The sequence below is a fragment of the Cryptomeria japonica genome, chromosome 2 (assembly GCF_030272615.1).
Source record: "Cryptomeria japonica chromosome 2, Sugi_1.0, whole genome shotgun sequence".
Classification (NCBI taxonomy): domain Eukaryota; kingdom Viridiplantae; phylum Streptophyta; class Pinopsida; order Cupressales; family Cupressaceae; genus Cryptomeria; species Cryptomeria japonica.
This window is the reverse complement of record NC_081406.1, coordinates 433673995-433699556: the sequence shown is the minus strand read 5'-3', so window position 1 is coordinate 433699556 and position 25562 is coordinate 433673995. Positions and strand designations below refer to the sequence as shown.

The window sequence follows — 25562 nt, the reverse complement described above, 5'->3', positions numbered from 1 at the left end:
GGACCACACTGACTGGAGGAGTGATGACTGGGATGCCACCTCATCTGACACTTGTAGCTTGCTAGATATTCAATTTGATGTCGTTGAGAGGCTATCTTTAATTAACTCTTGTTCTAACTCCTTTTGTCCTTGATGTGCAGAATGATGATGTACCTCGCCTTGGAATGCTGGATTGGAAGAGGTCGCCCCTGTCCTGGCTTGATCGTCCCGGCGAAGATCGTCCTTGATCCGGCTTGATTTTCCTTGATGAGATCTCCATTTGATGCCTACACAACATTTCAAAATTAGCAACATGATTTTGCAACATATAACATAGATTAGATTAATTTTTAGGAAACTTCATAATAAATCCTTGAGTTATTATTTCCTAAAAAACGATTGAGCTATTACAATTCAAAATTTAAGCTATGACGATCAACGTTCAAAATCAAAACAATAAATCCATATCGCCATACCTCTCTTGAGAGCTAACTCTAGAATGCAAAATGAAGAAAATTCGCCTAGGCAAAATTGATATTAGATGGCTTCAACGTGATCTCATGTTCAAATTAGGAACTTCGCCACCTTTGATATGTCCTTGACGTGATCTTCAATGTCCTTGGCAAGTTCGCTCAAGTGGAAACTAAGTTCGCACTCCTTTGATGATATTAGCGCCTTCCTTTGCTTGAAATGAAATTCGCACCTCTAACACACAATTCGCACTACTCCTTTGTCTTCCTCAAATCGCACTTGAATGATAAAATGGTAATGTGAAAATAACAATCTTCACCACCCTTTATAAGCGCTTACACCACCAATTCACTTAGGCCGACTTTTATAAAATAAGACAATTTAAATGATTTTTAATAAATAATAAAGGCCGACTTTCATAAACCAAGCGCTCCATTTAATTTTTTAATTAATTAATAATTAATTATTAAATGCCATCGTTTTTTTAATTAATAAATTCGATCTTTTTTTGCAAGGCAAAAATAATTAATTAATGATCAAGCGCAATATTTAAATGCCATTTTTAATTAAATTTTCAAATTATCGAATTTTCTAGCATTTAAATAAATTCAAAATGTTTGTTTAGCGCAAAAATTGGAAAAGTGGGAAGATTCAAACCTCATCGCCCTGGTCCCTGACTGAGGGACAGGAGCGATCTACCATTTTAGTCTCGATCCTTGTACTTTTGACGTTCAAAATCTTCATTCCTACGTTGAAATTGCCATTTTTGCTAGGGATTTCGAGCTTGATTGACTTGTTTTTGCAAACGAATGCCCTTTAGATGTGATATCGCCCTGATCCCTTGGAGAGGGACAGGAGCGATCTTCATGCTTTCTCCTTGATTTTGCATCTTCGATCTCCAATCTTCATCATAAGGCGAATAATGACATCATTTCTCCACTCCACGCTTGTTTCATTTGACTTCTACGAGGCATATTTGATGTTTAGAGGATCATCGCCCTGGTCCCTTGGAGAGGGACAGGAGCGATCTTGATGTTTTCTCCATTTCAAGCTCAAATTGGTAACATTTTAACGTTCTCCTCCTTTGTATCGCCTTCCAAATGATGTTTTAAACTTTGTGCAACTTTGCTTTGACGTGATCTTCAAAGGATAACAAGTGTTCTAGCAAATATCGCCCTGGTCCCTTGGTGAGGGACAGGAGCGAACTTGAGCATTTGGGTCCCTTGTTGATGTTTCATAATCTTCAATTTGTCTTCAACGGGTTCAACTCACCTCCTTTCTTGCCTTCGAACTTAAGACTTGCTTGATCTTTGCCCAGAACGTGCCTTATGAAGAATTTCGCTCTAGTCCCTGGGAGAGGGACGGGAGCTACAATAGACTTCGCCCTGGTCCCTGACTGAGGGACAGGAGCGATTTTTGCATTTTGGTTCATTTTTCTTCACGACGGCACTTCAAGTTATATTCATTTGGTAAAATGCATCTCCTTGGACCTCTTCAAATCGTCAAGTCATTAAAATCCTGCAAGGACAAAGCAATATTTGATTTTAAGCTCCGGTCCTTCACTGAGGGACAGGAGCGAAATTTGCTCTCTAGGCCAAATCGTTACAATTTTCATCAAAAAATGTCTTGGCTAAGGAAGATATCATCTTACTTAATGCTATGAATAAAAGTTAATGTCCAAAAAAGGTCTAAAATTGTGCATATAAAGAAAATCGCTCTGGTCCTTCAGTGAGGGACAGGAGCGAATTTGACCTTCTAGGCAAAAACTTCATCATTTCATTGTCTTTGATCAAGTCTAGATGCTCTATCATGTTCATTTCGTCCTTCACCATGCCTTTGATGCCTCAATTCGTCCAGACAAGGTCAGGAATGGCTCAAATAAGCATTTTCGCTCTGGACCCTTGGCGAGGGACAGGAGCGCTTCGCCTTGGTCCTCCTGGGAGGGACAGGAGCGAAGTTCGCTCTAGATCCTCAGTGAAGGACAGGAGCGAAATTTGACTTTTCGAACTCTCTATCAGGATAAATTTTATGGAATATAACATTTAAGTATAAGAAAGAAGAAACATATTCCTCTTTCTTATACTTTAAGTTATATTCCATATATACTTTCAGGATGTTTGAGAGTGGTTTCAGACCTCCAGGAGTTATATTGCAAAATCTAGTTTTCGGAGGTTTTTCAGTTTCCAGACTTAGTAAAATTTCAGGATCAGGACATTCCAGACTCAGCCAAATTTTCAGGATCAGAACATCACTCAAGCCGGACTTGCTATCCTTGTGATCCCCTGGGCGACACTCAAAATGCCAAGGCTAACTAACAAAACCCTAAAAAAACCTAAAAAACAAACCCTAAAAAGCAAAAAACATGGGTCCCCATTTGCAATGGGGCGATGTGTGAAAACGTCACAACAGGCTTACACGTTGAAAGTTCACAGGAATCCTTAAGCCTAAGTGTTATGGAACTTTTTCCCCAAAGTGAAAATAAAGTTATGGAAGCATTAAGAGGAGATGGAAAAATAAAGGACAATATGATACTTTGGTTAAAATTAAGATTAATGAAGAAAAATTTATGAAAAAGTATTTTAAAAGAGAGGAATAAATATATTTACTAAATGATAATTAAAGGCAACCTTTGTGAAAGAGTGTGATGGTTTGAAAACCAACCCTTAAAGGCTTATATAGTTCATTTTTGTGAGACTTGGAAAGGACATGGAGATCACTCAAAGAAGAAGAAGAAAATGGATTGGTGGGATATGGGAATGGGAGAAGGGGCACACAGTGTTGTCCAATTCAAGGTACAGTGTACACTTGGGATTGTCCTAGCCAGGTGTTGTTGAGCATTTTGACTTATCACTCGAGAGCATACTATGTTAATGCTTGGGAAGCATCTAGGTTGATTCTAAATAAAAACCAGTTCCTCCTAGATGTACCACAGCTATGAGGGCCAAAAGCACTGAAATCTTCCTAGGGTGAGAATGGTCATTCCAAGTGCTCAAGATTCAGATAAGTATTGGAAATCCTTGATGTTAAAAGATATTGAGAATATATGAATTTAATGATAATATAATTGAATCATGTTGTCTTTTATTCAATTTATTGTATTGAATACTTATTAGTTATTTTGCAATTCTTATTAATAATCACATTTATAGTGTAAATTGTTATTTATATATTTTTTGATAACATTACATATTGCAAATTATGTTAACTCTAGCATTAACCATATTTAGATCTGCTGTAAATAATAAATTAACTTTGGGGAAAAAGTAGCATTACACTAAGCTGCATAATGATGTTGTATTTGATGAAAGCCAACCAAAATTAAAGGCATTGGATATATGACTTATTCAACTCTCATAAGATTCTGAAGGAACTCCCAGCTGAATTGTCCTCTTCACATATTAAGCTATAGAAAATCCAACTAAAGCATTCCCATAGCGAGAGCATCTTCCTCTGTCTTCCTCAGAACATGCAGAAACAGCTTCTGTAAAACTGAAGTGCTTAAATTCAAGAGGGCAACATAAGCCATCAGTCTCTTGCTCAATGTCAATAGTCACACTGTCACAAGACTTGATGCAATGTTTCTTTCTTGATACTTTTGTATGTTCTTCCATGGTACATCATCTATTTGAATTGCCCAAAGTGGCTCAAATAACTCTTGTATGTAATGCTGCACCTGCACTCCAAACCCATGGAAATGCACAGGAAGAAACTACATTTTACACTGTTCGGTCATTTGATCTCCTTTAACCCAATGGTATTCCAAAAGGCCCTCAGAAAATCTCTCCTTTTTTATATTCATATAACTCATGAATAACTACACTATGGATTCATATCATTTGTTCACGCATCGTTATGTCATCTCAGTTAAAATGTATTATATTCTGAGGTCCATCTGGATTGCCCTCATTCAGTTTCGCAAAACGTTGTAGATGCTCAAAAAATTTCATCATATATGCAGTCAATGAAAGTGAGATGATCTATCATCACTTGAAAAACTAGCAATGACTGTATCAGAGAAGATTCCCTTTTATCTGTTCTATCATACTTTTTAATAGCAAGGGAATTCCTAACTCCGCAAGCTTACCTTTTCTTAGAAAGTCCTGCATCACTTTTCAATTCACATTCTCCCTGTTCAGATTTTGTTCTTGTAAAATTCCTTACTATTTCTGACTGTAATTAAATGGTGTGACCAATTTAACCGAGGTGCATTTATTTGATTGGTTGATATTAAAAAATACCCTGTGAATTTCATTCAATACTAAAACCAGTGCGGTTCAAAATTAACTTCCTCTACTAATGGATCATTTCTATATTGTTTGAACAGACATTTAACATAAGATTTATATTTAACATTCACCGTGCACCTATAGTCCTGCGATGTCGGCAGTTCTCAGTGATCCTCCGGAATTATCTTCATTCGTCCATTGGCAATCAATCGCGAAAGTGCTCCTGCAATGCGCGTACATACACCTGGGGATGCAGAGTGATATACGTCTTGGCCTTCCTATCACCGTGACTCCTCTGCGAAGTTCCCTCTGTCTCCGCGGGTGTGATCCTATGTTCCACGAGTTCCCGTCTCTCCTTTGTGATTCCACGGGTTATCATTCCTCATTGCAGCAATGACTCCACACGATAGCCACTATCAAGTGTTACTACCACGCTCCTGGTAATGGCAACGACAGCCACAATGACCCGCAGTTATCCAACATAGCCCGATATCGGGTCTTCCCTGTACTGCTTCCTTCCAGATATGAACCTCTGTCTCTACTGCGGTAATGCAATATACTGATCAGTAATTCCAGTAGGCCAGTTGGCTGGCGAAAGGAATTCCTAACAATCTTCAATCTCTTACGATGATCAATTTTCGCTTCAGCGATAGTTTCATAAAATCTTTCGTGCTCACCATCTCGACTGCCCATCTTTTATTGACACTAGTTAGTTAACATTCCCGTAATAGTTAAAACTATTTACGGAGTTATAAACAAAATATGAGATTACAAGACATGCTTTAAAATATTAATTATTTATATAAATAGATGGGAGTTTATATAAAATAATTAATATGTTTATATGTTCGATAATCATTTTATTAGGGGGGACATGACAATCTCCCCTCCCTCATGTTGCTTGCCCTCAAGCAACTCCAAAACTCTTTCATTTTCCCAGGTGGCATCATCCTGAGGCAGATTTTTCCATTTGATGAGATATTCCCGGATAGTTCTGTTCCGCAATTGCCGATCCTATGTGGCCAAAATTACTTCTGGTATCATTTCGAGTTTCCCTTCATCATTCAGAGGAGGTAAATCTTCAGACACTGACACCTGTTGCCCCAGAGCTTTCTTGAGACAGGAGACATGAAATACATTGTGTATCTTACTATCCACTGGTAAATCAAGTTCATAGGCTGTTGTACCAACCTTCCAGACTACCTGATAGGGACCATAATACCGGGGTTTTAATTTTTCAAACCCACTACGTTTGAGAGAAGATTGCCGATAAGGTTGCTACCTAAGAAATACCAAGTCTCCCACTTTGAAATGGTGTTCAACTCGCTTTTTATCTACATAGATTTTCTATTGATTCTGAGCACATTGCAAGTTCTCCTTAAGGGCTGACAAAATATCTTGGTTTTCTTGAAGCCAATCACAAGTTTTAGGTACATTGCTCTGCTCAAAAGCAAGATCAAAGAAAGAGGGAACGTCATAGCTATATAAGGCTTTGAAAGGAGACATACCAATTGACATATGAAAGGTAGTATTATAACAATATTCACCCAAATATAACCAACGAACCCAAGCCTTCTGATGACCGGCTACATAGTTACGAAGATAACCTTCAATCCACTTGTTTACTATTTCCATCTACCCATCAGTTTGCGGATGATAGCTGGTGCTATGATTCAACTCTGTACCTGTCAATCTGAAAAGCTCACCCCAAAATATGCTCAAAAATCTGCTATCTCTATCACTGATAATATTCTTTGGTAAACCATGTAATCGGAAAACACCTCTGAAGAATAACTCTGCAATCTGAACTACTGTAAATTCTGTAGTGATAGAGAAAAAATGTGCAAATTTAGTTAATCTATCAACCACAACAAATATACAATCTTTACCTTGGGATTTCGGTAAACCTATGATGAAATCCATGGATATACTTTCCCATTTCTGATCTGGTATAGGTAGTGGCTGTAATAAACCGGCAGGATACGTTTGTTTTGCTTTATTTTGCTGATAGGTGGTGCATTCCTTGACATAGCGTAGGCCATCGTTTTTTAATCCTTTCCAAGTGAGCCTTTCTCTTACCTGACGATACGTTTTGAAGTATCCAGGATGTCGTGCTAGAGGAATATCATGCATAGATTGGAGATTTTTTTCTTTTAACTTCGAGCCTGGAGTTAAATAAATCCTGTCCTTGTAATAAATAATATCATTAACAATTTTATATTTATCATCCTGTATATTACCATCTAGCAAATCACATGCAAAAGAATTCTTTGAATACTCGACCAGCAATAAAGATTTCCAATCAGCTGTTACGACAGATAATGCATTGATTTCAGGCCTTCTAGATAAAGCGTCAGCAACAACATTATTTTTACCTTTTACATATTCAATCTCAAAGTCATAAGCTTGAATTTTACTGATCCACTTTTGCTGCCTGTCATTTAAATCTTTTTGTCCCAAGAAATATCTCTGACTATTATGGTCAGTTTTCACCACAAATCTGCTACCAACCAAATACTGCCTAAATTTTGTCAATGCATGCATGATTGCTAGCATTTCTTTATCATAGATAGAATATAATTTCTCAAGTTTATTAAGTTTCCTGCTTTCATAAACTATAGGATGTTTGTTTTGCATTAAAACTGCCCCTATTCCATCACCAGAAGCATCACATTCCAACACAAAAGGCTGATTAAAATCTGGAAGAGCAAGTACTGGACAAGAACTCATTACTTCTTTAAGTTTCTCAAATACCTGTTGAGCTTCCTCAGTCCATCTGAATGCTCCCTTTTTGGTAAGATCTGTCAAGGGTGCCCCAAGCTGTGAAAAACCTTTGACAAACCTCCTGTAATAACTGCATAAACCAAAGAATCCCCTTAATTCTGTAAGGTTTCGTGGTGGTGACCAATCCAAAATGGCTCTTATCTTTTCTTGATGAACCTGTACCCTTGTTGCACTGATCATATGACCTAAATATAAAATTTTAGTCATTCCGAATTCACATTTAGACGCCTTTGCATACAAGGATTGTGATTCCATGATACCAAGGACTATATCAGTATGTTTCAAATGTTCTTCCCAAGTTTTACTATAAATACTAGCAAAAAATTCCTTAACTGTTTGTTAAAAATATGATTCATACAGGACTGAAATGTTGCCGGAGCATTTGTTAGACCAAACGGCATAACCAAGAATTCATAATGACCATAATGACAACGGAAAGCAGTTTTATGAATGTCTTGTTCTCTTAATTTAATCTGATGATACCCTGATTTCAAATCAATTTTAGAAAAATAACTGGCACCATGCAAGTCTTCTAACAATTCATCAATTCGAGGAATTGGATACCTGTTTTTGATTGTTTTCTTGTTAAGAGCTCCGTAATCAATACACATTCGAAGTGTTCCATCCTTCTTTTTGACCAACACTACAGATGAAGCAAAATGACTAGAATTAGGTCTGATATGTCCCATATCCAATAACTCCTTAATTGCCTTTTCTATTTCATCCCTGAATGTTTTAGGGTGTCTATAAGGAGTAGTAATCACTGGTTTAGCACCTTCTTCTAATTCAATAGTATGTTCAAAACCCCTATCAGGTGGGACTCCGGGAGGAATATCATTAAAAAACAAATGATGTGAATCTAATACTGTTAACAAATCAGCTTGATAAGATTTAGATTCAAAACCTGATACCTTGTTGGAGATTAAACATTGTGCTAACCATGCCACATCTCCATGTCTGAAAATAGCTTCCATTCTTTTCGCACTGACGATCCCGGGGCCACTGTTAGACATACCACGAAGGACTACCTTCTTATCATCAATTTTAAAAGAGAATTCCATTCTTTTAAAGCTCTGTGTATATTCATCTAATGTTTCCATCCACTGTATACCCAAGACAACATTAGTGTCAGCCAGATCAATCACATAGAAATCATCAATAACAGTGTAATTGCCAAGAGTAATATTCAATTTAGGAACTTTATGAGTGTTAGACAAATTAGTTCCACCTGCTACTCTAACATCAAATCCCTCATGTTTTTCAATCTGCAAACCACGTTTTTCTACGAGTGTTGTATCTATAAAATTATGAGTAGAACCACTATCAAGCGTAACAATTACACGTCAATTCAAAACTCCTCTAACTCTGAAAATATTATAATGTGGGGTTCCTGTCATGGATGCTATTACAACTTCTCTTTGTTTGGTACCTGTTTCTAACTCAGTGCTCTGTGGTGCTCGTTCTATGTTAGGATCAACATTCTCGTCATCCTCACTGTCAGACATAACCTCAATATAATGAAATTTCCCCTTCCCTAAACATCTGTGTCCCGGCTGCCATGCTTCTCTACAACTGAAACATAGTTTTTTCCTTCTGAGTTCTTCTCTTTCCTCTTTATCTAGCTTGTTTCTAGGGAAATCATCTTTGTTGAAAGGTTGTTTGTCTTTTTCCGGTTTAGGAGGTGGTCCTTTGTTAAAAAAATTTCCTTTTGAAGATGGTTCCAATTCTCTTGCTCTTTTGACAGATGTTTGTAAAGTAAGGGGGTTTAAGGATTTAACCCACCCTTTGAGGGAATCGGACAATCCATCTATAAATATCACAATCTTGTGTCTTTCTGAAATTTCAGTAACTAAGATAGCCAATTTTTCAAATTCAAAAATATATTGTTCAACAGTTCCATTTTGCTTAAGCTGAGTTAAATCCTTAAGGTGTAATTCAGGATCCTTAGAATCAAACCTTTCAATAAGTTTCTCAGTGAACTCAAAATTAGTGCCAATCAAATTATGGCCCAAGGTTATTTGTCCATGATGCCACCATTCATGGGCTACACCGTCAAGATGTAATGCAGCATATTTAATTGCTTCTTCTTCCATCATAGGGTTTAATTGGAAGTATGTATCTAGTTTTTGCACCCAAGCCCGAGCAGTTGTCTTACCTGAACCATCAAAATAAGGAATGGACATCTTTCCAATTTTTCTTTGTAATTCACTATTATTTCCTCGCTGTCCTCTTGGCCTATATTTCATTTGGACATCTAAATATTCTCTAAATGTCATTGATGATCTGAATTCTTCACCGGAACCTAACCAGTCTTGATGTATTTCTTCCTGAATTTCTCTTATTGTAGGTTCATTTTCAGGTGGTTGGTTTCTAGCAGTAAATGTAGGCATAAATGGTCTTGTTGTTCCTGTTCTTTTTGGCTGATTATTAACTGACTGTTCATCTCTACCCCCATTGTTTCCCCCATTATTTTGATGTTGATTATTCTGCCTTCCATTATTTTGGTGCTCATTTACATTATTGGCCATAAACTGGGTCATCAAATTGGTCATTCTGTTAACGTTATTTTGCATATCTTGCTGACTTCTGATTAGTGCAGCTAATAAATCCCTATTGTTATCTGGGTCTCCCATGTTGGATTCAAAGATAAGTTCTTCGTCAGTTTCTGTGTGGCTATCCTCAATTTCAAACGGAATAGATGAACTACTTTGTGTTAAAGGAGAATTTGTAAATCTGTTCTGACAGGCGCTAGTACTTTGGAAATTATAATTTCCCTGGTGCATACTCAACTGTGCATTAAGTTTTCATAAGATTTCACTACCCTACACGCTGGCAGGATTCAAAGCTCTGATACCACTGTAAAATTCCTTACTATTTCTGACTGTAATTAAATGGTGTGACCAATTTAACCGAGGTGCATTTATTTGATTGGTTGATATTAAAAAATACCCTATGAATTTCATTCAATACTAAAACCAGTGCGGTTCAAAATTAGCTTCCTCTACTAATGGATCATTTCTATATTGTTTGAACAGACATTTAACATAAGATTTATATTTAACATTCACCGTGCACTTGTAGACCTGCGATGTCGGCAGTTCTCAGTGATCCTCCAGAATTATCTTCATTCGTCCATTGGCAATCAATTGTGAAAGTGCTCCTGCAATGCGCGTACATACACCTGGGGATGCAGAGTGATATACGTCTTGGTCTTCCTGTCACCGTGACTCCTCTGCGAAGTTCCCTCTGCCTCCGCGGATGTGATCCTATGTTCCACGAGTTCCCGTCTCTCCTCTATGATTCCACGGGTTAGCATTCCCGTCACCGCAGCAATGACTCCACGCGATAGCCACTATCGGGTGTTACTGCCGCGCTCCTGGTAATGGCAACGACAGCCACAATGACCCGCAGTTATCCAACATAGCCCGATATCGGGTCTTCCCTATACTGCTTCCTTCCGGATATGAACCTCTGTCTCTACTGCGGTAATGCAATATACTGATCAGTAATTCCAGTAGGCCAGTTGGCTGGCGAAAGGAATTCCTAACAATCTCCGATCTCTTACGATGATCAATTTTCGCTTCAGCGATAGTTTCATAAAATCTTTCGTGCTCACCATCTCGAATGCCCATCTTTTGTTGACACCAGTTAGTTAACATTCCCGTAATAGTTAAAACTATTTACGGAGTTATAAACAAAATATGAGATTAAAAGACATGCTTTAAAATATTAATTATTTCTATAAATAGATGGGAGTTTATATAAAATAATTAATATGTTTATATGTTCGATAATCATTTTATTAGGGGGGACATGACAGTTCTCAGCAATATTCGCCATAGTATCATATGCATCCTCATAAAAGCATTTCAGTGGATTGCCAGACTGATAAAAAAGCAACCAAGCCAGCCTCTCAATATACCTAAATGATTCACACTTAGCCAGTGTACAATATAAAATACCAGCTCACTGTCAAACAGGCCCACCAACCACTTTATCTTACTTATACTAATTATCTCAAAGGATCAGTGTTTGAACGAGAGCCTGAAAATAACTATTATCTAGATCCACCAAAATGATCATAATCCATGCACCATTTTTTCCATAAGGTAATTTAAATACTCACTTACTAAAGAACAAAATGAAGCACGAAGGATTATGGGAACACTCCAAAGAACATTGAGAACCATTAGCAAATTAGCTCTATGGCCACATGAACAAAATTTGAATACCAGTCCTCCTTGTGGCACTGAAAGAAGTATCCTGACCAGCCAAATGGTCACATTGCTGAACAAAAAGACACAAGCCAGGACATATCTAGAATCTGGAGATAAACACAAAGGTTCAACAAATGCAGAAAACAAACCAAGAAGTTCTTTACTTCCAACCATTGTTATGTTATAGTCGACTTTGATTTGTGATAAGGCACAGTGCACAGCTGAAACGCTCGGTACTTTCTCATGTAATTCAGAATGTTTTCAAAGGCATTTCCATATCCTGCTAATATATCAAATCCTTCTTATGACTTCCCCTTATTATCTATCTCTTAAGTGGTTGCAACCAGGTTCTGTCCATTGAAACACAAGACCAGAGTATGTCACAAAAAGCTTCTTTTGATTACAATCCTTTTAAGTGTAACATATATAGTAATTACCATTTGTAGTTTTGAATGTTAGGGCATGTATCCAGTGCCAACCTAACTATTTGCAAAAATAGAACTGAATCATATACATAGAAGGAGAACATCTTCTCAGATACATCAATCACAGGGGGTGCATGGCCCCCATATAAAATCACAATTTAAGCATGTTCGCATTTACTTTGAAAACAATCCCCTTAAAGATAAAGAAAAGACATATCTAAGAGAAATTTTCAAAACGCATGAAGAATAATTGGATTCAAATTGAAAACATTGCAAATAAAGTTGGATAAGGTTTTAACAAAAGCACACTAAAAGCTAGAATATGAAAACTCAAGGCTACTCAAGAGTAGACAGATTCAATACAAAAAGGTTCTTGTTTCTCCTTGTAAAAAATATGATTATAATTTCTTTGTTTTATAGATGAATTTACCTACATGCGCAACCCTTTTATATTTTGCTTGAATTTTGGAGTATATTTAAGATCCTTGGTCCTGGAGAGAGCTTGATATTTGTGCAGTTACTAAAATATTTCTTCCAATATGATAAACCTCCTTACAGAGTTAGGTTAAATTTATCTTGCTTTGGTCTAAAAAACAAGTTTTATGCTTTAGAAAATTAACACAAACTGGTACAGTGCTAATTTATTCAGTGTGCATCATCACAGTCAAAACACAATTTGTCAAAATACACCAAAAGTTTACCTGCATAAGCAGAAATCTTAACAAAAGTACTAGAGCATATAACAGCTGCAAATTTGCAAAATTGCATTTTTGGAGTGAATAGAATAGAACTGAGCAAGACAAGGTTGACTAAAATAGGCCTCGTATTATGTAAACAAAGCATGAGAGACAAAAAATTTAGTCACTTGCCTTATCTTGTTCATTTGCACTGCTAACAATTTGTTTCGAAGAAGCTAGAAAATGAAAATTTTCATCCAATTCATTCATGGCTTTATCGAAATTGTTCATGAACTACAAACACAATGAAAAATACAGTGATAATATGCTAAAAAGTAAAAACTGCATTATAATAAAGATAAAAAATAAATTACCTAAAATGGCATTAGCTTATTTTTTCAGCAAATGAATTTACTGAAGATAAATCATCAATTCAATGTAATCAGACACAAACTGAGTTCTGAAGTCAACATTACTTCTTTGCTGGCGAAAATTCCCTTCTGATTTTGAAAATTGACAATAAATTCTGAGTTCTCTATACATATAATTCATTATTGAGCTTTATGATTTCATTCAAGCATGAGAAAGTTGGAGACTGTGCACATCACAAATATAGAGAGTGAGGACATTTCTTTTTCTAATATTGTTTCTTTTGCATTCATTTCTCAATAAAGTTTTCTGTATCTCCTAAGTGTAACTATTTATGCATATATAATTGGACACATTATGAGGAATCAGTTGAAAGTCACTGAAGATAAGGTTGTTGCAGCCTTAACACATTTCGATAGCACACACAAGTTCAATGAATATTTCTGTTAAGAGGCCCATGTTGAAGAGAGGTAGAAAGGTTTTAAAGGAGGATCTGCTCTTACAGATTTGCATGCAGTCAAAGAAGCTTTGGGAACAATGATATCAGATTACTTTAACTTACTTTCTGATAGGGATCATACCATCAAGTTGCTGAAAAAATACTTGATGCATTGAAAGGGAAAGAGGAAGAAGTTGATAAGGTCACCTTTGCTTAAGTCTACTAAGGATTCTTTGGAGAGTACTCAAATGGCTCTTTGAGAAACAGAAAATCAGCTTATTGTTGCAGAACAGTTTAGGAAGCGTGAAATGAGGAAAGAGCTAAGGAAATCGAGCAGGTGATTGATGAGCTTGATAGGCTCCATCCAGATTTTGATTTAGAATAGTTTCCCAAGTTTGCAGTGCATAGTTATAAATCAAATTCTGATCATACCAACATGATACTGAAGACTTGGGACAATGATCAAAGGCAACTAGGTGACTTACTAAAAATAGACTGCTCCTCCAAGAAGTTTGGAGAGCCCCACAAAGGTCAGAAACTAATTCCTGAAGTATCACTAGGCTCACCAAGGTCAACTGAGCTCACTGCCAACAACTCAGCTTGACTGATCTCACATTCCCCAAAAACTTTGGAGATCTCCCTCGTTCACCAATTAGCCTTCAGAAAAACTTGGAAACTAAGCTGATTGATTGTTCACAAATCACTTTTGCTAAAAATGGGGACATTACAACCACTATTGATGTCTCTTCGAGAAGATTCGACCCTAGATAATTTGAAACACACCCTGCTGTTCAATAGCAACTGCCTCCTACACAAGCTTAGTCACTTAGCTTTCAAACTAGGTCTTGGCGAACGTTTTATCATCTACCGAACACTTAGAATAAAATACCACAAGGATATCTTATCCTCTCCAGAACAAAATCACTACTTGTGCCAACATTGCGAGAAGACCACAAGGTGACTCCAAGGTCTATATGTGCGAATGAGCAACTTTAGTGGGATAGCTGCTTGGGTAGTGTGTGCTGGAAATCTCAAGGACTTGCGTTTGTTAATTAGTATCCCTCACAAGTTGAACTTAGGCAGATTTAACAATTTATGCTCCATGTTTTTGGATTTTCGATTTAGGACTTCAAAAAGATAAAAAGGATGAAGGTTTAGGGATTCTATACTACTTCTAAGCTATTTCTAAGAACTCAAGAGACAGTAATGACTGGGTGAAACTGGTAATGACGCTCTATTTCGCCACACTTAGACAGCTACGCAAAGCGGGTGCAATCTTCTAAGGTTATGCTTAAGATTTTCATACTTAGGAAGAATACCAACAATTGAACAATATCATTCCAAGTAGAAGTTAAACATCCATATTAAAAACAGCTCAAACTAACTTTGCACATTGAAAAGAAATCATCCATTCAACAAAAGTATGAGCAAGATTTCACCAGTCAATACTATCAGATCTATCATTCATCTAACAACTAGAAACAAATTGCGTAAGCAAATCTAATCTAATTGTTGAAGGGAGTATGTAACCATGCAACCATTTAGCAATATAAAGATTTCAAAACAATACTGATGATGAATATTTTATTACTCAAATAGCTCTGTGCAACAATTTCATAAATCTCTCCACAACACAATGAAATGAGAGAATGGGGGTTTATATAGAGTTTTGAAAGAAAAATGAATGGCCGAGGTCGATCTAAGATCAACGGCTGAGATCTAAACAACCCAACCCTAGATAGAGTTTACCAAAATAATATCAAAGATCAATTACAAAGGAGACAAGTGTCGTACGATGCTATTTTTTAGGACTGTATACCTTTTTTTTGACATTCATTGAACTTGGACACAATTCGGTCCACTTCCTCCATTGTGAAAAGTGGCAATAGGTTGACCTTGAATTCCAATCCTTCTAAGTCATTTGCACAAAGAGAAAAGGTGAATTCCCAATCTAGTTGCTGCTTCCGAAAGGCATCCCTGATGGAAAGGTGGTTTGATATTTTCGCCAGGTGGTTCTTCAAGGCCAGTCCTAAGATGGCAAAGAAGATGTCTCGTATTTTGATCTTCAGATTCTCCAACTGCATATCCCTTTCTCGAATTGTTTCTTTCTCAAGTATTTCTGCAACTATAAGGAAGGTCTTATCCCGAATGGCCCTTACCTGCTCCTCTATTTTATCAGCATCAATTTATACCTTTTCAAAGACTTCATTCTGTGCAACCAATGTCCGGAGCCAACTGTGGAAATCATAAGCAGCCCCTGCCTCAATTATATTATGATTAACCAACTCTTGAGATGAGATTCCTTTGAGTTCTCGAAGGCACGGAATGATTCTTTCCTAGACATCTTGAAAGTCAGCCCACATTTCTGCCATGTTCTCAATCCTGGAAAGAAAAGAAGAATTTTGCTCATATGTTGATGATATTTCTTCTATGAACTTGTACATCTCTTCTTTTGTACTTTCCATCCAATCCCTAGTTTCTCTAGCTGTCACTGCATCTTCTTCAGAATTTTTGACTACCTACTGTGAATCCAAGAGTAAGAGAGCTTCTGGATTGGCTTGATCAAGTGGCTTAGTGGTCAACTACTTGATATACTCTTTCAGGCGCTCTATTTCTCTCTTATGCTCATTCTTTTTTTCTCTCTCCTCATCCAATTTTGCCTTTATGGAAGCAACTGAATTATCTAAGTCATGTTTGGCTTGGGTTTTTGTGACTGGGCCTAAGTCAAAAGTGGTGATCTCAAACTCATGAGGGGCAATTTCTCCCTTTGCTTTGTTCACCTTAGGCACATCTATTTGGACTATGCGGTTGCCTGTCTCATCTCTCTAGATGGTAGAATATCCCTTGGCTGACTTCTTCACAACAGTTTGCTCTAACCTGGCCAAGAAGTCTGCCATGTCAGCCTCTTCTTGCTCTTCTACAAATGGTGTATTCATCTTCAATCTCTCCTTCAGCCATTCAGGAACAGTGGGCTTCTCAATGCCTTCTACATCTTGGTCATCCTTTGTTTCTATGTCACGTGCAATCCCCCGAAGAGAAAAAATCATCCCTTCTTGGAACTCTTCCTCTTCAATATCTATGTCATGCTCTAATTCTAGGATTTTTGTGCTAGTAGGTGATGGTGGTTATTCATCTTCTTGATGGACCAATTCTACATTTTCCTCATGAACTAAAGAAGGAATTTCTATTTCAATTAATGGTTCATCAATATTCAATATGTATTTCTCATTCCTTGATGTGGCGGAATGAGATGGTTCTATCCTCTGCCTTTTCTAAATTGGTTCTTCATTCCCACATGCCTTCCCCTTCCTCTTAGCATTCTCGCTTGGTCTGGCATTTTGCGTTGCTTCTTCATTTGAAGAATATCCTTCTGCTACTCCCATCAGATTATATGTCAAAGTTATATTCTTCTGCTTCAGCCTATGACACTACTGATTTATACACCACCTAGTATATTTCATGATCGGCCGCATTAGCGTGGCTAAGTCTGCATGATCCGGCTCTGACCACTTGATAGGAGGAAGAGGTCCATGCTCATCAAAACCAGGTTGAGTATTCTCTCCATTATCTTCTAACTGATCTGGTATGAGAAAAGGTTGAGTTTCTCTGATGAAATTTATAGATAGCCTGGAATGTAACATTTTCCTGATTTCGTATTCATCAGCAGCATTTGCCCAAAAATCTTCTATATCTACTCTATGCCCGAATCTTTCCTCCTTTATTGATTTGATGTTATTGTGAGGATCATAATTGATTTTGGATTGGTAAAAGGTAAAAGGTAACCACTACATTTCAAGTCTAGCACCCTCAGCTGCATGTGCAATTGAACAAGATTCCTCCATGTTTCCAACGAAGAATGGAAAAGATACGGCTGCCTACTATCTGTAATGTCCCCACTTTGAAATAAAATTCAATAATAAATGATAATAATAAAATTAAAATATTTAAAATTAAATTAAAATATAAAATAAAATAGTTAAATATAATTATATATGATTAATTAAAAATTAATTAAGTTAATGAAAAGTCAAAAGAAAAAAAAGGAAAGGTTGTGACTCCCTCAACAATGAGATATAAAAGGGAAAAGAGAACCTCATTTGAGAGGGGGAATAATTTGGAAATGAGAAGTGCAGATCTGATTTAAATGATAAGTGCAGATCTGATTATGAGAGATTGTGTCCCTTTCAAAGGGCAGAAATAATGAAGAGTTGCACTCTATCAAAGGGAATGGTGAAAGGGTGTGTCTCTTGCCAAAGGGCATACATGATGAAGAGGTGTGACCTCTCCCTCAAATTGAGAGATATAAAGGGAAGGAATCAAAAGCATCTAGTAAGAGCACCATGGATCAGATCAGATCAGAATTGTTATTAAGTTACAAGCAGTAACATCCTTGTTCTTGGTGGTATGCATGGGGATGTGTTTAATAAGTATCCTTAATATTAAATATATGAAGCCCAATAATGTTCTTATGCAGAATTAATAGTAATACTAATATGGACTGCAATATGTATGATAGTCATACTTAATTTCATATACGTATTCATAATACATAAGAAATATATATACTTATACTCTAAATCATGTTATTACTTTCCGTATTTAAGAAGATGGGATTGAGATGTTCCAAAGAGGGGCAGTCTAAATCCAAGCAATAGGTTAAGTCCCAAGATAGGGTGGCGATCAGTGACCAATAAGCCTTGAGGGTATAGACCCAAGATAGGTAAGGGCTTGGATCTGTAAACTTTGAGGGAACCTATTGTAGTTGGTCTCTAAGCGCTTTGGTAACATATGTAAACCCTTCTCCCTTAAAACTGAAGTAGTAGCAGGGTTTGATATCTATATTAAGAACTATGAATAATGAAATTAATCAACTAATGAGGAAAATAGACAAGCACTTGTTAATAACTTATTGAAGAAAATCTATCAATTTTAGTATATTTAAATAGATCAGGTAGGGGACATTACAAATGGTATCAGAGCCATGATCTTGCCATCCTGTAGGGTAAGATTCAATCAACGAATTATTCTAGTCAATAAACAGAGGTAAATACCATGACGGATAAGCAACGAGGGTTCCATCTCGTAAAATGAATTTAAAATATATTATTATCAGCCAAATAGATATTGAATTGGTATGACTTCAGAGTAATTCAAATTAGAATAGTGGATAACTAGGCATATCCATGTGGCATTTAAAATACTTAATATATATATATATATAGTAATAATGACAAAAAAATAACAAATAAGTTGGCATTTAAATTGAGAATAAATTAATCATAAATTCCATATGGACCATTAGTGAGGAAATGGGGTAGAGCAATGAGGTCAGCAGATGTTAGGCCTCTGTCAAGTACATCACCCGCTATGGCGACTGTAGGTCTGCCATTAGTGAGGCCAAGGGGGAGTAAACCACTCTTGGGCCTGATAAGCGCTATGGGCATCTCATTGCATCTAAATCCTTTTGATCTCACTGAGGAAGTGAATACGAAGAAGGCTAATGCAAACACAAATATTTATTGAAATTACAAGTCACTATTGAATTGCATTATTAATGTGATTTTAAGATCACAAGGATTAGTCCCATAAAGAAACCATGGATTAATTATTAAGTAATGATGAATGGATAAATTGCATACCCAAACCCAGTAAGATACAAGGGAATAGGGCCATGGGATAGCAGGAACTAGGCCTCTGTCAGGTAGGCAACCCACTGTGGATGACCGAACATCTGCCACAAGTTGGGCCAAGGGGGAGTGTACCGCTCTTGGGCCTGATAAGCGCTACGGGCATCCTATTGCACCTACTTCTCCTTGGTCTCACTAGGGAATGAGTATGGAATTATCTTGTTGATAACAGTATAATCTTAAACAAATTGACTAATAATAGATGTATACTTTACATTCACCATTAGTGTGGGAGAGAGATAGAGCAATGAGGTCAGCAGAAACTAGGCCTCTGTCAGGTAGGCAACCCGATGTGGATGACTGAAAGTCTGCCATCAGTTGGGCCAAGGGGGAGTGTACCGCTCTTGGGCCTGATAAGCGCTACGGGCGTCTCGTTGTGTCTAAATCTTTTCTCTTTCATTAATGGTGAATAGGGGGTTAAGCATAGTCCATTTAATTAATACTTGAGGCAAGTATCCAAACATTGTGCTATCTATCCTCTTTATCGATATGGCTAATCAGACTCATTATATTTACTCCATTTGATATTCTTAAATAATCTACCTGAGATCACAAACTAGATTGAGTGTTTATGTTTTTGCATCAAGCTGGTGTTGATTTGTGTTTCTACTCATAACAAGAAAGAAATTTCACAATGTGTGTATTCACATGTATACTCCGTGTTTGCATATATGTATGCTTCGTGTTTTCCATGTGTATGCTCTGTGCCTTCCACATGTATGCTTCGTGTTTCCCATGTATATGCTTTGTGTTGTTTAACTCATGTTGGTAGATGACTTAGTTGAGGAAATTAAAATAAACATTTGCCTGAGGACAAGCAAATTCTGGAAGGGCGGACTGTAATGTCCCCACTTTGAAATAAAATTCAATAATAAAATTAAAATATTTAAAATTAAATTAAAATATAAAATAAAATAATTAAATATAATTAAATATGATTAATTAAAAATTAATTAAGTTAATGAAAAGTCAAAAGAAATGAAAGGAAAGGTTGTGACTCCCTCAACAATGAGATATAAAAGGGAGAAGAGAACCTCATTTGAGAGGGGGAATAATTTGGAAATGAGAAGTGCAGATCTGATTTAAATGATAAGTGCAGATCTGATTATGAGAGGTTGTGTCCCTTTCAAAGGGCAGAAATAATGAAGAGTTGCACTCTATCAAAGGGAATGGTGAAAGGGTGTGTCTCTTGCCAAAGGGCATACATGATGAAGAGGTGTGACATCTCCCTCACATTGAGAGATATAAAGGAAAGGAATCAAAAGCATCTAGTAAGAGCACCATGGATCGGATCAGATCAGAACTGTTATTAAGTTACAGGCAGTAACATCCTTGTTCTTGGTGGTATTGTAATGTCCTTACTAGTTAGAGATCATTAACCTGCAAAATAGATTGTTAGAATACAACAAACATATATATATAGAAGTAATCTAAATTGCAATCTAACTTTAAAATACTTAGTTAACATAATCACAACTTTTATCTAATAAAAAGGATACGATTGCCATACGAAAGTATGTCCTTAGGCAGCTGTGAAGCTCGCCTTCTTGGAACCCATCTTGGTTCCAAGCCCTCTAGGAAGTCGAAGGTGAATTCGACTCCTATCTTGAATGTAATTTCTTACATCCAAGCCCTCCAAGAAATCTAAGGTTAATTTGACTCCTGTCTTGAATGTAATTTCTTACATCCAAGCCCTCCAGGAAATCGAAGGTTAATTCGACTCTTGTCTTGAATGTAATTTCTTACATCCAAGCCCTCCAGGAAATCGAAGGTTAATTCGATTCCTGTCTTGGGTGTAACTTCTTACACTCAAGCCATCCAAGGAAGACCCTATGTCAATTCCTTGCCTTGGATGATGCATCCCATCATCCAAGTCCTCAGAGGGGACCGGCCAGATCCGTCTCTTCTTGGATGAACTTAGTCAACCAAGCCATATATATGCATATAGATATTCAGTATATACTGCCCTCTAGGGATTATCAAAATCCCTCCATTAGGCTAAGGGAATTTCTTCCCTATAACCTTCATCATATAATCACATTAATATTACATTTTATAATTCATTACTGTTTTCCATTCCATAATTTACGTCTTCGTTTACATATTCTTTAATCTTTCTAATGATCCTAAATATACATACATATTCTACATAGATTCCTATCTTTATTGCTACATTCATATAAGTAATCATTAGAGATATATGTATTCATAAAAATGCATATGTGTGTGTGTGGCACACACATCCACACACATATATACCTTAAGACTTCTTAACCCCTCTTACCTGTACGCAGATTGTAGCCTGCGGTTGGAGTTCGCACTGTAGATGTCGCCTGCAAATTGGGAGGCATACCATAAAGAACACAAATGTTACTTCCTGTAACTTGATAATAATTCTGATCTGATCTTATCAATGGTGATCTCACTAGATGCTTTTGATTCCTTCCCTTTATATCTCTCAATTTGAGGGAGAGGTCACACCTCTTCATCATGTATGCCCTTTGGCAAGAGACATACCCTTTCACCATTAGCACCCTTTGAAAGAGTGTAACTCTTCATTATTTCTACCATTTGAAAGGGACACAACCTTTCATAATCAAATCTACACTTATTATTTAAATCAAATCTGCACTTCTCATCCACAAATTTATCCCCCCTCTCAAATGAGGTTTTCTTCTCCCTTTTATATATCATTGTTGAGGGAGTCACAACTTTTCCTTTCATGTCTTTTGACTTTTCATTAACTTAATTAATTTTTTATTAATCATATTTAATTATATCATTTTATATTTTAATTTTATTATTATCATTTATTATTAAATTCTATTTCAAAGTGGGGATATTATTATCATTTATTATTAAATTCTATTTCAAAGTGGGGATATTACAGGTATGCATGGGGATGTGTTTAATAAGTATCCTTAATATTAAATATATGAAGCCCAATAATGTTCTTATGCAAAATTAATAGTAATACTAATTAATAGTAATACTAATATAGACTGCAATATGTATGATAGTCATACTTAATTTCATATACGTATTCATAATACATAAGAAATATATATACTTATAGTCTAAATCATGTTATTACTTTCCGTATTTAAGAAGATGGGATTGAGATGTTCCAAAGAGGGGCAGTCTAAATCCAAGCAATAGGTTAAGTCCCAAGATAGGGTGGCAATCAGCGACCAATAAGCCTTGAAGGTATAGACCCAAGATAGGTAAGGGCTTGGATCTGTAATCTTTGAGGGAACCTATTGTAGTCAGTCTCCAAGCACTTTGGTAACATATGTAAACCCTTCTCCCTTAAAACTGAAGTAGTAGCAGGGTTTGATATCTATATTAAGAACTATGAATAATGAAATTAATCAGCTAATGAGGAAAATAGACAAGCACTTGTTAATAACTTATTGAAGAAAATCTATCAATTTTAGTATATTTAAATAGATCAGGTAGGGGACATTACACTATCTTATTCTTTTGAAACTTTGATATGTCTCCAATTGTCTGAGAAGTTCTAGCAGGACCATCCTGTTGGTTGGATAGATTGGCAATCAGTAGAGACGACCAGTGAAACCTTGGATTCTGATCTAGGTGAACTTAGGAAATTGGATAAACCAGGATCCATATCGGTTGATTAAACTTTTAGATTCGTGAGAAAGTCGGATATGAGTGCCTCCTTGCAGTGTTCTTGTTATGTACATCAAGAATGCATCATGGGCTCAAAAACTTTTCTCCTTGAGCTGCAATTGAGGATAACAATCATATGATCATAATTCTTTTTCAACACCTCCTACTATGCCTTTGCAAATCAATCCTGAATATTTGTAAGTGGCTGCCAGCAAATAAATTAAGTAGAAACTCATGTGGAATGTTTTTGTCCTTTCCAAGTTCATCAACTACTCATGAAGGTTATCACTGATTATGCGGGACCAATTGAATATCTTGGTTCCTGAGTTGATTTCATCCATGAAATAGTACATCCATGTTTGAAATAGCTGGCCCTTAGAGCTGTCCATTATTCTATTCAATAGTAGGATGATATCATCATATTCTTCCTTGAAGAATGGACGCAGCAAATACTTCAGCACCTTTCCTTGAGGTCTTTTCTTCTCAAGCCAAAATTTGTTTACATTCGCAGCACAAAGTTCGGACTAACTATCATAAACCCTCTAGGCCTGCTCCTTAGTCTTATAGGTGGTTTTACTATGCGTCGGTATACCAAATGTCTCCTGAATGAACAATTCTGAAGGATTGGTTGAAAATATAGAGTTTAGAGTTCTTAAATTTCGAAGTGTTTGATTTGTTTTATTGTTTTTTAATTTTTAAATATTTTTTTATTGTTGTTTTTGTTCTTTTTGTTTTAATCTTTCCAAAATGATAAAATTTTATTTCTTCTCTCAAAATTCGATTTTATTCGAGAATCTTCTAGAACTTTATAGAGATTTTGAATTTCAAAAATTTTCTAAGTGTTGAAGATTGTAATTTTTGAAAATTTCGGAAAACATTTTCCAACTTGCTGGTCTAATTTTATATGAGTTGAGATCAGAATTTTATTCTCCTGGCATGGCAAATTTGTCCTCAAATTTCAGGTCTCTGGTTAGGCATCTTCACATGTTCCATTTATGCCTGGATAATTGGAATGGATTTGAACTTGTGTTAGACAAACTTGCAAGGGTTTGGACAATTTCCTCATGGCTTAGGGTCTGAAAGTTCGGACAATTACATGTCTTCTTGTCTTTTGATCTTGTTTTTCCTGACAATTCATGTCTTGGATTGTCTTGGATCAATTCTTGGAAGAACTTTTGGACAGTCATCTTTAGATGAATCTTTATCCATCGTGTCTTGGTGAGCTTGGACGATCATGCATCTCTTTTGTCATGAACTATTTTTCTTATGCTTAGTGAATTTTGGGAGCTGTTGTGATATTGTGCTTGTTGTCCATGGTGAATTTCAAGATGGATCAGATAGTTTGTCTTTCTTCCCGTCATATCTTTTATTTCATCTTTGTGTGATGCTTCATTTGTCCAACCCTAGGCAGACTTGGATGATGTCAAATTTTATGGAAAAGTTTTCATTCTTGAATATGTTCCTCTTGACAAGGCGAAGTTCTCAATTTATTGGCATCTCATGTGCATCAAATTTGAATAACCTTTCTCTTCTAAGGAAAGTTTAGAGGTATGATCATGATTGCAGCAGTTGGCCAATTTCATTTGCTTCCAAATCCTTAGATATGTAAATTTAGATTACTTTCTTCTTGGCAGGGCAGGTTACACAAAAGTTCGCCTTTAACTTGGAAGAGCATCTGTCAAAGATGATTTTGGACAAGTCTTGGATATGTATCTTTCTCCAAATTTGTTTTACTTCTTTATCAAAGGCAGATTCGATAGTCTTCTGGACAAGGTGAAGTGCAGGCTTGAATGATTATTAAAAAGACTATACACAGATTTGGATTCTCTCTCTCTTTCAAGGCGGATTCAAGAATGATCAATGATGGAATCAGAATATTATTAGCAAACCTTCAGTCTGCTATAAATGGCGAATTTGTTAAACCTCTTGACTGTCTCCTTCAAACCCTTAGATTTGCTTTATATGGCCAATCCTCCTAAAATCTAATCAGACTTTGGAGTGATTTTCAAGAAGAACTCGAACTTCTTTCTTGAATCTGCTTTATTCCTTCTTTTGGAGATGATCAAGGTAGAATTTTCACCTTCAATCTGCTATTAATGGCGATTTTGAGGAGAATATCGAACTTATTTCCTTCAAACCCTTGAATCTATACCTTCAAACTGTTATCCAAAGTCAAATTCTGCCAACCCTACTGCAAATTTGATAACTTAATCAATCTCTAGAGCTGCTCCCTTTGGCGAATTTTAGGAAGAATTCAATCTTTGCTTTGAAGAAAGAAGAGTTAATGAGATGAACCTCCTTTATAGATTCTTAGATGGCTTCTAGAAGCTTTATTTTATCCTCTAGAAGTTCTAACTTCTCCTTGCTAGGAATATGATGAAGTCTTTAATGAAATAAAACCTTGTCTTATAGTTTTCTTCGAGACTTCTAGAAGCTTTATCTTAAACTTTGATTGTCACACAAGGAAGTAAATTTAGAAAGTTTTAATGCTTTATTCTTCTTAAAAGAAGTTCGAACTTCTTCTCAGAGGCTTTCATCAAATTTTAGAAAGTTTTGTTTGCTTTAAATCTCCTTCTAGAAGTTCGAATTTTAGGAAGACATGTCACATTGCTTTATTGCTTTATTTGCCAAGTCATCATTTTTGCTATCTTCAAT

General features: G+C 36.3%; 1 protein-coding gene across 3 annotated transcripts in view; it reads right to left on the bottom strand.

The window, feature by feature from the left end:
• The window catches only part of LOC131031610 (1,4-alpha-glucan-branching enzyme 1, chloroplastic/amyloplastic), a 203499-nt gene that overhangs the window by 72498 nt on the left and 105439 nt on the right, over positions 1 to 25562 (bottom strand). For all 3 annotated transcript variants that reach the window (XM_057962766.2, XM_057962768.2, XM_057962767.2), the window contains exon 10: positions 12972 to 13073. In XM_057962766.2, coding sequence (XP_057818749.2) covers positions 12972 to 13073 — 102 coding nt within the window. The remainder of the gene's footprint in view (positions 1 to 12971; positions 13074 to 25562) is intronic.